Source organism: Nestor notabilis, unplaced genomic scaffold (genome assembly GCF_000696875.1).
Source record: "Nestor notabilis isolate BGI_N333 unplaced genomic scaffold, ASM69687v1 scaffold3829, whole genome shotgun sequence".
Taxonomy (NCBI): Eukaryota; Metazoa; Chordata; class Aves; order Psittaciformes; family Psittacidae; genus Nestor; species Nestor notabilis.
In genome coordinates, this window is record NW_009942189.1 from 64263 (window position 1) to 77560 (window position 13298).

Genomic DNA, 13298 nt, shown 5'->3' on the forward strand with positions numbered 1-13298 from the left:
TGCCCTTTCTTGCCAAAAGGTGGATATATCACTTTACTTGATGCCAGGCTATTTTTTCCCATGTAGGCAGGGATCCACACAGCGCAAGAACCACTGTCCTCTGTCTCTGGCATGGTTGCATCTCCCATACCCTAGTGACTGTACTGTGGTGGGTTACAGTGGCTTGAAGACACATCAAACTGTCCCCTACATAAAGGGATTTGACCTGTGAGTCATGGTCTGGATGAAGCCATGGTCTCATGGAAATTAGACGTATGCTATATTCTGGGGGCTGCTTTTCTCTGCTTTAGAAAGGCAAGAAACACCCCCACCTTTTCTTGTTCTGTCTTGCTGCTCTCACCTCAGAAGGTGTGACTTGAAAGACCCCACACTGCTGTTAGTGACAGGAAACCATCACTACAGAAGGGCCCTGTGGAAAACCACAGAGAAGGCCCTCTGCTACCTTAGCAACATGCACCTCTTAACACAGGCCTTCGCTTATGGAATCCATTCAAGGAGCTCTTCCTTTTCTACTGCTCCTCTGCAACTGACCCCCACACAGGACAGACAGGCCCTGAGAAGCAAGCTGAGACACTAACCCTAGGAAACAGAGGCGGAATTAAGGAATAGAAGCCAAAGCCACTGATGTGCCATATGTGATGGTAGATCGGTTACAGCCACTCAAAGTTCCTGGCTCAGGAAGCATGCTCAGCTCAAGGGTGAGCATAGCAACAGATCCCTATGGGAAAATACTGTCTTATAGTGAGACAAGTCCTCCCTCTGATTTTAGTGATAAAGGATTGGGTCCAGCAAGAATACCCTATGATAAGCTTAATTTCTGGTATATTTTAAAATGGCTTTAAGAACATTAAAAGCTTTTCTGAAGCCCAGAAATATTCACTTCCCCAAACTGCAATGCTCATGTATGCAATAGGAACTTGCAGCAGACAGCTAACTGGAAAATAAAACCAAAACACACAAAACAGGAATGAAAAATAAAACCCTCTTACTACCCATTTACTTATCTCTGACCCAGGCACTGCTCTTAGCCATTTCTCCAGGGCAGGTTTTTTTCCTGGAGAAAGCAATTTATTCGATGTCAAATATTTTCATGAAGTGTATTATGTGTCTTGGAATGTTGAGAGAGAAAAATCCCGCTTTACTGCCCATCTGTAAAATGAACTGGGAGGAGAAAGAATGACATTTCATGTTAGTAACCTATGCCAGGCCAGGTTTGTCGATACTGTGTTCAGAAAGTTTCAAAACCAGCTCAAAGCAGTTGCACCATTACAATTTCTGAATAATAAAAGCCTCATTTTTCAGAGGTGCTGATCATAGAATGGGTTGGGTTGGAAAGGACCTTAAGATCATCTAGTTCCAATCCCCCTGTCACGGGCAGGGACACCTCACACTAGATCATCACTGCTCAGTTGCACATGCTGGCAAATCAGGTTCAACAGCTCCAGAATAGAGCATGGAATAATGAGTGATAATGCTTGTGTTAACATACATGGAGAACATGCATTAAATGGGTCTGCTATCCATTCTTCATTGACTCATGTGGAATAACGTCTAGTAACTAAACGTGGTTGTGCTAGCACAAGCCTTACCCAGTGGCTGTGATGACCTACCTAACGACTGTGATTTATTTATATCAGTACAATGATCTTGGCAAGAAAAACCTTTACACCCTTGGAAAAAGAAAAGTTGACATAATACTGTGTGTGAAACTGTTCCTTTACTTCATGTCACGTTTCAATACTTGTTTTCTCTCTCCACCCCTCCCCCCTCAATCTCTGGCAGGGGATTTTCCAGGAGGTGGAGGTGAAACCATAACTCTAAAGGAAGGAGAGGACCTGAACCTCCGCTGCACCCTCAGCAGTGATGATGGTTCTGCCCGGCAGTGGTTAAACCCTCGTGGGTTTGCCATTTTTCTCAACACCCAGCGGGGTAAGTATGAAAACCAAGTGCAACACTTTCCGCATGGGGCTGGAAGGTCGCTTGTAGGGCTTTCCAGCTCCTACCCGTGGCCAGTCTGACTCACCTGCTACCCAACGCTTGAGATGGTTTTACATTCAGCCCCTTTCTGGCAGGAAGCTGATGAAATGGAAACCCCCACAGGAGTGCTCTGGCACTAGAGCTTTTAGTAAGGAACTGTAGTTACCACCTGCACCACGGCATTAGCACAAAACCCCACTTTTACCTTACAAGAGAGACAGGAATGGACATGCCTGAAAGCCCTGGGTACTCTCCTGCTCATCAGGGAATTGGATATAGTGCATCTAGAGGAAATGTTTAGGAAACAAGCAGTGATTTCTAAAATGCACTGACAAAGCCAAAGTTAAAATTACTGTGTTCCCTTCCACTCCCTACACCTCATGTCTCTGCCTGCATCTCTCTTCCTGTTGGTCCAATTAGACACATGATATAACATCCACAAGGACTAGTGTTTGCAAACCATTTGATAAGTCAGGTACACTGAATATTTTCCTTTTGCAATACAGAAGAAATCAGTCTCCATTTAGAGAGAAGCCAAACTTTTCACTGCGCATAGACATTTTCATTCTGAATTACCACTGTGAATGCTGGTCACATTGCTTCTCCAATAAACCTCTTCACGAATCAGTTCCCTCTAGTCTCATTGTAGTTAAGTATACTACAAGCTGCCTACAAGTCTTACATCACAGTGATTTCTAATTCCTTTCCTATTTAATTACTTCCATATATTATGGTACTGCTGGGATTTTCTCCCAGCTCCATATTTTCTCAAGACCCTAGCTTTAGAATAAAAAAGAGAGCTTTTGAGGTCTTTTTCTCCCTAATGATTGGTGCACATCCCAGTTTCAGGTCAATTTAAGGGCAGAAAGTTACACTTTCTGTGCTGCAGCTGTGGGAAAAGTCCACGTGATTTGCTGCCTGAGGGCTCCCATGGGTCATGCATGAAGCAAGGACCAGTAGTTGAGCGAGAGAAAGGAGATTGTACAGCAGGGTACAGATGTCCTAGGAAACAGTCTGGTTAAAATCAAGGTAATTAGACAAATACAGGGGAAGCAAAGCAGCCAATTAATAAGCAGTTAATAAAGACGTGTGTGCTGACCACAGTGTTCATTTATACATCACACCCAAAAAGGGAAGTCATTTTTTCAAGGCCAGATAAAGGCTTAGGGGATGAGGAAGGGAAAGGTCCTCAGTTCATGCTCTATATTTAAAGGTTATACTACTTTTCTGACCACACATCACATTCTCACCCCACAATGTTTGCTTATATTTATCCATCTAGACATGTAAAGAACCCAAATTGCCGTAAAACATAAGAACACAGGATTAAGACCTGAGAAAGAGAATGTAATTTTCCTGGCTGGCATCATGCACCTTCCTTTCTTCAGGTTCCTGCTGCCTCTGTATAAAGTGCAGCACCAGCAAGGAATGCTTTGTGCTGTAACTACTCTCTTATGTCAAATGCTGATGGGTTTAAACAATGCCAAAAAGAAAGCGATCCTCATTCATTACTGCTTTGATTATCTGTCTTCCACTTCTGTACCTCACACGTAGCATGCTGGCTTTTATTTTCCTTACAGCTTTAAGAGATCAGAGGTACAAGCTTATCCATTATTCAAAGGATGAATTATCCATTCAACTGTCTAACATAACAGTGCATGATGAAGGTGTATATAAATGCTTCTACTATGGCATCCCCTTCAAAAACAAGAACAAGACTGTTAAGGTATTAGGTAAGTTCTTCCACCCACTTTGTCCCAGCTCCTCAACTCCAGACCTGCTTTTCTGCATGCAATTTCATGGTGCTTAACACAACATAATCCTGGTCTTAGCTCAGTCCCCCCCAAACAATGCTACGTATACAGCCATTCATAAAACCCAGTAGAAAGATGCACTATAACCGATTCTAAATCTTACTGCTGCAGCTGCTCCTTCTAATCCAGTAATGCAAGTATCCAGAGACACAGAAAGAAGCATTACACTGTCTTGCTATACCCAAGGATGTAAGCCACAGGCCCGGATTACCTGGCTGTTAGACAACGGGATGGAGCTCCCTGGTAAGTGCTAAAGGATGAGGGATTAATAACTAACAATTTCTTCTTACCAGTCTTGGGCATGTTTAAGAATACTGGAGGGTAAAACACCTTCTGGGACCATCACTCCACTTATTCAGTACAACCTGGCCCCTGTGGTGCAGGTTGGGAGCAAAGCCAGCACTAAATTGCAGTGTTTATGCAAGGGAGAGGGCTCATGTGCTTTGCTCACACTCAGTGCAGAACAGTAACATTTGGAACCAAAACCCCTTGAGTCATATTCCAGTGAAATAAAGTGAAACCCAAACTCTGCAGGCACAATTTCCAAAGGCCCAATATAAACTCGGTTAACAAAGCCATTATAACTATTTCCATGTTGTAGGCAGTTGACAGATTTCCCTCAGCTTTGCAGAGCAGCTCACACACACACCATCAACCTCTCTGATGTTAATCTGCTCAAAGCCAGTAGCAGAAGCAGGAAGAGAGCTCAGGAAACAGAGCCCACAGCACCCTGAGACACTGCCCCAGTGAGAGGTCTGCGTATATCTGGGTGGACACATGAGGAGGACCAAATCCACCACATAGCTCAAATTAACTCATGTGCTATGTAAACAGCTGCTCTGAAGGCCATGTTCTAGTAGTAAGTACCTTATTAGCTACAACTTCAGCAGAGAGGAAATGCATATCTGTATCAAAGCATGATGAAAATACCCGTAGATGCAAACTCTTTCCTTTCACATATTAACCAGCTCTTATTTGTATTTTGCATCATCAAGCAACACATTTTAAAGCTTAACCTGTAATCTCCCCCCCACATTCCCCAGATGGCTTAACTAAGAGCTCTAGAAAACAGCAGAGAAGTGTGCTGGCCTGAACATAGCTAGAAATCAAGGCTAAAGAACAAATCCAGGTTGCCAGATCCACAGGCATTAATGCAACCACATAATGCCCTATGCTTAAAGGAACTGCACTAAGGGGAAGCACTGTAGCTGGTGAGCGAGCCACATGAAGGCCAAGGCAGAAAGCTAGCTGTGACTGCAGGGGAAATGTTGCTCTGGAGCAACTTTTTTGGGGAATTGCTGGGCTGTGTGACACCAAGGGCTTGGGGGAATACCAGCTACAAAGCAATGAAGAGCTCAGGGAAGCAACATGTCACATCTAAGGTTTTTACATACATTTTTGCCAGTGTTCTTCTAAAAACAGGTGTTTCCTTAAGCTTGAACCCACCTCAGTTCTGGCCTGATAAAGTACATTATTTGTAAGATCACAACTCAGACACAACACATAAAACCAACCATGCTTTTCTCCACTTATATTAACAAAAACCTACACTTACCTTTATCTCCTCCTTGCCTTTGTAGCACTAAGCCAGTCAGCTGTTACAGCAAACCATACCAGTGGGAACTACCCATCCTAAATCACTGTTCCTCAAACTTCCTGTGTGCATCTTCCCTTTGAGGAACTCTCCTTTATTCCTCTTACCTCCTACCTCTCTTCCATTCCAAGCCTTAATCACTTACTGCAAATATTTATAGTAATCACAAGATAGCTAATACACCTTAATTACTGGCAGCTTCTCAGTTCCACCAGGGCTCAGCAGGGGCAGCCCAGCTGTAATTACTGAGCTGTTGCTGGCAAAGATCATTGCCTTCCTAGCAAAACCACTTTGAATCCTTTTGAGCTTTTATGTGGGGTTGAGAAATACTGGGCTATGTGATATAGCAAGTTATCTGTAAAGGCTAATTTGGAAACAAGTTAGGGTATTACCAAGGGTAACAGATCAAGAGAAAGCATCAGCTTGCTTCCAGAGAACCTCTACATCATGAACAGACAGTAGAAATTACTTCTTTCAGGCAATTAATCTTTGTGTTGATCAATATGCACAGATATTGCACAACTGCTTTTTATGTTTGGGGTAACAAACACACAGCTCTTAAGAGACAAATTCAATGCTTTTGGATATCCAATAGCAGAAAAAGAACTTTCCTACATCTCAATTGTGCTGGAAAACACGAGATTCCTTGCTCTGAGGCTTCCCTTGGACTTTGCATGGCTGTGGCACACAGCAGAGCAATTTATTCCATTCAGGAAGGGCTGAAAGTTGGTGTTTGGTGTCTGGGCATTGCACTGCAGGTGAATTTCCCCATGTTAGAGATGAAACCTAGCAGAAGCTTTGGGTTGAGCGCAGGAGGTGCAGTGAGGTCTGCACTTAAACAGTGATGAGGAAGAAAACATGACCTTGCTGCCTTTGGGCTCCCATGTAATCCATTTACACAATGAACCACTTGTGCACAGTAATCAGGTGCTGCTTTAGCACAGTAAAGTAATGCAGATTGCTCCTGGAAGGTTTTTCATTAGATTGATCTTGACTAGAAAGCACTTAAATGTTTTCTTCTGATGGGTGTATAGGTGACACTAAGCACAAGTTAGAAGCTGATGGGAAGAAATGGACCACAACCAGCACGCTGACAGTCCTCGCCTATGGACCCAATTCAACTGCCAGCTGCATCGTTCACCACCAAGCACTAGGAAAAGAGAAGCTTATGGCATCTTTCCAGTTTGACGACCTTGTTAGGACAGGTACTGCAGGCTCCTTCAGCAGTCCCTATCCCATTTTACCACTCTGAGGTGGTGGAAGTTGTGCAGATGCACATGCAAAGCTGAAGCCCATAGTCTGTGGAATCTGCTTTTAAATGAGAGGGCTACCTGGGGCAAAAGAAGAATTCCAAACTAAGATCTGAGGGCTTTAACTACCTTAAAATTCATTAAGCCTAAGGCCACAGCAGCACAGGCAGGTCAGTTCCCCAGTGCTCCTGCTAGAATTCAGGTGAAGTTTGTCCTAAAGCTTTAAAGATAATTCAAAGTTTATGTTCTCAAATAGCTGTGAGCTGTGTCTTCTGTGTATTAGACACATCCATCTGGAAAGCTCACACAGGGTAAATACCGTAAATTAACAGTAACTGATCAGTAACTGAAGCGGCTTGTCTAATAATTCTCAGAATAGAGTTTACCTTCTGCCTGTTTACTCATCCTTAGGATAGACCTTACTATTCTTACTTTGTTCTTCCTTAGATTGCTTCGTTCAACAAGTGCTTATAAAGTGCTCTGAAAGTTGTATTGTTGTTGGGTTTTTTCAGTTGCAAAACCAAATCTGGCACCATCTACACTAGAGGGGGTTACACGTGTCTCTGAAAACGAGCAAGCTACAGGTAGGAATTAGCTGCTTGGCCTCTTTAATTCATGCACAGGTCAGATAAACACCAGCTGCCATCAGTAGAGAGGGACATTTTGCACAGCCTTCAGAACCTCTGGTTCTTCGCCCATTGACTGCAGCAGTGTCAGATCTGAACAGCAGCACAGCCTCTGCACCAAACTACCCACTGTTTCAGGTTTTCCTTTATTTCATGGTCTTATATATATTCAGAGGACAGGGAAGCTGAAGGTGGAAGGGGAGGACTGTAAATCTAAACACTGATCAGATGGAGAACCCAAACAGTCCAGAGCATGGGGCATACAGTGCAGGTTTCATTTTTGCCGTGGTTTAAGCATCAATTTGTCATGGTTTCAAGCGTCAATTCAATGGCAAAGTGTGTCTTCTGATATTTGTCTTGTGTTTGGGGAAGTTCCTTTAGGATCCAAACAACCAACCATCCCTTCTGCAGTACCAGAGGATCTGCTAGTTCCCAGCTCAGCATCAACACCGACCCAGAAAACCCTCCAACCAGATGTCACATCTACTTGTAAGTTTGGTCTCAGTTACATCAGGTTACCAAACAAGGACATACATGCTGCTGAGAACAGCATTACATTCCACGTTACAAACAAGTACACAACATAAACCACAGCATTTCTCGCTTGTGCGAGGAGACCTCAGTTTTACAGCCATGAAAGCAAAGTCCCTGTTGCTAGATGCAGAACAGCAGCAGTGGCCAAACGGGCCGCTATTGCAGCACGGTGTGAGGCTAGGCTGGGATTTCTCTGCACGGCTGCACTAGATGGCACTGTGCAACAACGGTTCAGGGTGCGGTTAATGAAATGTGGAGTTTCCAGCTGAAGAATTAAGAGCACCACTGCCCAAATTGCTTGGCCAAAACCCACCAAGGTGGACAATTCGCATGACAGGCCCTGAAAAGAAAACCAATTGGTTGCGTTAGAATACAAGAACACTTTGTTTGTATTTGTTTGAAAGCGCTACATCGGTGATTACAAGCACTAGAGAATGGCTACAATCTGATAAACAATTCATATGTATGTTGATAAACATACTTAGAAAGTGAACCTGGATGTTTTAACAGGACTTTCAGCAGGTCCTGAGAAGGAAAAAAGTCTCTTATGAATGTAAAGTATTGGTAGACACAGCACACATTAACATGTTAGTTTTACAAATCAAGTTTAATTACACAAGGATGTATTGTCTGTGTGTGTAAGGAAGTCAGAGCTCACCTCTGTGTTTGTGCAGGGTCTGAAGTTACACCAGCTGCAGCAGGAAAGGAAGAATGGACTGGTTCATCGAGTTACCATGTCCCCAGTGGTATGGCTTCACATCATCAGACATAGGTGGTGGTGGCAAAGGGTGGGGTGACCTCACCACTGTGAGCTATGAAGTCAGTAAAAGAGTAGTCAGGGATATGAATACCAAAAAGCAACTTAAATCTACTTTAAGACAAATGATACATGCTCATTTCTGGTTTTGCAAGCAAGAGAACAAACTGATGGGCAGGGAAATCCCCTAGATGACCAAAGAGTCAGAGCTCAGCTTTGTTTTAATTTGGCTGTAAACAGAAACCACTGAGTTCAGCAATGTGTAAGAGACTCTGAGGATTTTCTGTTCATCCTCAGATGAAAACAGAATACAGCAGTAAGGAAGTGAGCACAGGACTTTGAGACAGAGAGTCTAAAAGTCCCTTTCTGATGCAGTACCAGGTGCCCTGGACTTCAAAGCTGCTGGGAAATATGTATTTCTTAAGCATCCCTTTGCCCTTCAGGGAAATAATGTTTCCTTTCTATTCCCCCAGAGAGTGAAACAGCATTCAGTGGCAACATCACAGAAGAGGAAGCTGCCAGAACAGAAGCCCCTCTACCAAGTGGAAATGTAACTGTGATTTCCATCATCACCTTTGGTACGAACTTGTTAAAGACAACTTCCAAACATGCAACAAGCTGTCCTACACCAAGCTGATTCTCTCTGACCACGTATCCACCTCCAAACCTTTTGTCAATACACTAGGGTAATCCTGGGGAGAGACTACAGAAAAGCAACCATTTTTATCAACTAGAAAAAATGTAGAGCATGAATCCACTTACTTCAATTATGTTTTCTTGTTCATACAAGAAGAAATAATTTGACCTCACATCCTAAAACTTAAGTCCAATAAGGTGACTTCTGCTCTTGCACCACGTTCATCTGGCCTGGTCCAGGATATATCATTCTTGTCTTAATTTCTAGGGACTCACAGGAAACTATTTAGCAACATGAATACCTGCCTCTCTTACAGACAAAGATGTGAAATTTGAAGGCATGGGAAAGAAGGAGAAAAATCTCTTGCTGCCCATCTTAGTGGCTGCTCTGATTTTCGTGCTGCTCCTCATTGTCCTGCTTTTTATGAGGAAGCTGAAGAAAGCTCATGGAGAGTGGAAGAGAGGTGGGTGATGACTCTGTTCAAGCCATGCTGCTTTATTCAGAGGGGCTGGAGAGAGGAAGAGCCTGTCCTCCAGCCACTGATTAAATGTCCTTCTCCCATAGACAGTGGCCATGACTTGTTTGCGAACAAGTGTTGAAGAGTCCCTGCAACCGACACGAAGTGCCACAAAAAGAAACAGTGAAATTGCTGTCTTTAGTATGTTTCTTAGATGGTCAACATGATTGATCCCCCATTTTATAACTAGTCTCTCAGATTCTTTATGCTCAATGCAGACAGTGAAGAATAGTCATGGAAAAAAATTTCCCTGTCTTAATTACACTTGTTTTCTGCACAGAAAATGATGTTTCAGACCAGACTCTGGAGAGTTATAGATCCAAATCTAATGAAGACAGTCCAGGCCATGAGAAGAATGGACACGGTAAACAGCTTTAACCAACATAAACTAATTCCTGTTAGAGTGTTGCTACTGAATACATGTAAAAATATACATACAAAACATTTAAACCTATTACAAAGTAGTGCCTTAAGTATTGTGTAACCTGCAGTAGATCACCTCATGCTTCTCAGTCTTCACTGTGATGGATGCCCTAACAATGTCTAGAAAGGCATGTCATCTTTTATTGTTCTATTCATACGTATTTCAAGCAGTTACACCACCACCCCTGTGCAAAATCAGTAATAAATGTGTGTTCCTCTTTCAGGTGTCAATCAGAAGTCCAACATGCAATATGTAACAGAAGGATATGTGGAAAAAATGCAGAAGAATCCCAGAGACAAAACCATTGCAATAAGTGAGAAACTGTTTGGATGTGGAAAGGAAACAGATGTATAGCAATGGCAAATCTGTACAAGGTGCAGAAACACCCCTGTTTCCTCATCTTTATATTACAGCATTCAAGTATCAATATGATCTCAAGGAGCAGAACTACGAACAGCTACCCTCAACCCAAAAGCCAATTGGGACTGTTTTCCTTTAAACAGTGGGGCAGGTAGATGGGAGCGGTGGTCCTAGAAACCTATTAGCAATGAAGACACTGATTTACCTGTAGTCCTCAAAGGATTTAATTAACCGCTGCCAGAAACAGAGCTCATCAATCCCATCTCAGGTCCTATCAGCAATGCAGGTCCTGGAAAAGGAATATGCAGGTATTCCCAAGGACTGCAGGATATAAAGATATTCATGTAATTCTGCAAGCATGGGACTAAGCAGGAAACCCTGGGAGCTGCAAACCTACTGGGACTTTTATTATCTCATTCTTACCCCAGACCTGGAGATCCAGCTGTATTTAACCAAGGAGAAAAACATCCTAATGTCCAAAGAGTTAAAAACCCCAAAGTTCTTCCCCCATGCTAGGACTCCTGCTTTGGTTTCTCACTTGTACAATGATAGCATCACTCTGTGTGGTGCGAGACTGCATCAGCACCAGTCTTCAAGGGGCTCTGAAACCAGAACATCTGGGTGCTACACTTGTAGTCCCACATCACCTAAACTTCCAGGCATGTCACTGAGACTATGGAAGTCTTCAAACTTGGGTTGGCAAACATGGAGATGATGCATGATATTACAACATGGGACTCCCCAAAACCAGGGACAAAGTCACTTGCCTGCCAGCAGGCAATCTAGGAGAATCGATGAGACTTTACATCTGCACAGCTCCTCCACACCATCACCTTTTCTATGTGGGAAAGATAAAACTGGACTCCTCAAATAAAGGAAATTCACATTACAGCAGAGACCTGTGTTTATTTTTCCCACCAGAGGTGATTATTCCTCACTGGAAGCAGGGTGCTGAACACCGGTTTTGAACACCGAATTAAACACATACCTGTGAAGTGGCTGCTATTACATATAATATAATATATCCCGTTTCACTTTAAAGTGGCTTCGTCCTGTAGCTCCCCCCACTCCCTGCGCTCTTGGTGGATGCTGCGCGTCCTCCAGTGTGGCCATGGCAACGGCGAGACGCGACGGAGCGGCAGGCAACGGGCCGGGCTTAGGGACCAGACCCTGGGGCAGAGCTGAGACCTGTAAGGGTAATGGGATGGGGGAGCGGGAAGGGGGGGACTGGGGTGAGGGAACTGGGGGGCTGCGGACCTGCCTTCAAGCCGGAGAGAGGCTCCTGGCATCAGGGTTAGGGGCCCAGGGCAGGCTATGGAGGCTGCTCACGGAGAGGCAGTTCAAACGGAAGGTTCCTTGCTGGTGCTGGGCTTTCTTCTCCCGGTGCTGGGCTTTCCTCTTCAGGCTGCAGGGTGTGTGCCACCTCCCATCTCTGATCGATGATGGGAGCAGTGGATACAGGTGTCCATCTGGGTGTAAAAGGCCTCCGGAGGGTAAACTCGTGTGATAAACACCCTGGAAGATTAGAAATCATATTCTGCATTTCCATATCTTAGCAGTTGCCGTGTACAAAAGTGAAACTCACTCTATAGCTTTGAAGGGATGGGTCTCATCCGTGCGCATCCCACTGTATGCACTGAAACTGATTAGTGTGCATTTCCTCACAAATCACTGCCACACACTCTGGCAGTGTCACACTCAATCCCACACTGTGCCATGTAAGTGTCTGGTGGGACAGATGATTTAGGAATATTTAAATGCAGCAGATGAAAAGAAACCCTCTTCCTAATTTAAGAAGAAAGTGTGGTTTTGCTGTCACACACTCTTGATGATAGCTTACGTGTCAAAGAAGGCATAAAGTTAAATTTTTCAGCTATAATTGTGTTGCTTTGTTTTCTTTTTCATAAGCTGTTTATACTCTATTAGCTTTGCTACCTCTAATAGGTTAAGGTAGATTTTTATTGCAATAACTGATGCACTTGCTGTATAAGGTCCTTGTTATTAACTTAGAGTAACAAATGAGAGACTCCCTGCTGCCTTCCAGAACACCCAGCAGGCTTTGGCAGGCTTTGCCAATAGAGACATCAAGAACCAGTACCAGCCTCTTTTCTTTCCATGTAGAAAGACCTGTGCTGAGCAAACCAAGCTGCTTCCTGTTAGGCAGAAATTGGTGGGTTGCACAAGTGCATTTTTGTCCTTCTAGCTGTGTAAATCTAAAATGAACTTTTCCAGGGTTATTGTCACCTTTAAACATTGTTTAGAAACTGCTCACTTGGTACATGAAATACAATTTAGTGTGCTGTCATATGCATAAAAGGTTTAACGCTGAATAAATTGGGAATAATTCTCAAGTTTGAACGGATTAAATTAAACCTGAAGTAATAATAATGCGCAGTTTCAATTTAATTGTCTACTTAAAATAAAATGGCAAACAAATGAAGACTAAATGATTAATAGCATGCTTTTATTCACCTCCTCAACAGGCAAAATGGCCAGTTATTGAATATTTTATTGTGAGTGCAAATGATGTTAATTGTGCTAGAAACATGCTCTAATTTTTAGTAATTTTTTTGACTGAATACTATGCTGAATGTGAGGCTCTTCATTAAATGGAAATTTGATTTTATTTTGTTTGAACTTAGCCTAGTAAGTACTCAAATATAGTCCATTAACTGGAGCAAATATCACAGCATATACATATGAAACCCCCTCTCTACATCCATTACTAACCTCGGAATTTGAAGAGGAACCGCTGCATCTGTTGTCTACATACAACACTTCTGTTCACGAGTACAGAGTCCATCTAAC

At 43.2% G+C, this 13298-nt stretch overlaps 1 protein-coding gene across 1 annotated transcript in view; it reads left to right on the forward strand.

Moving 5' to 3' along the window:
- CRTAM (cytotoxic and regulatory T cell molecule) overlaps positions 1-10484 on the forward strand; it is an 11420-nt gene extending 936 nt beyond the window's left edge. The window contains exons 2-12 of the mRNA XM_010021263.1: positions 1783-1929; positions 3558-3710; positions 3903-4034; positions 6420-6590; positions 7148-7219; positions 7634-7750; positions 8470-8541; positions 9026-9130; positions 9506-9652; positions 9987-10070; positions 10354-10484. Coding sequence (XP_010019565.1) covers positions 1783-1929; positions 3558-3710; positions 3903-4034; positions 6420-6590; positions 7148-7219; positions 7634-7750; positions 8470-8541; positions 9026-9130; positions 9506-9652; positions 9987-10070; positions 10354-10484 — 1331 coding nt within the window. The remainder of the gene's footprint in view (positions 1-1782; positions 1930-3557; positions 3711-3902; positions 4035-6419; positions 6591-7147; positions 7220-7633; positions 7751-8469; positions 8542-9025; positions 9131-9505; positions 9653-9986; positions 10071-10353) is intronic.
- The last annotated feature ends 2814 nt before the right edge of the window (positions 10485-13298 follow it).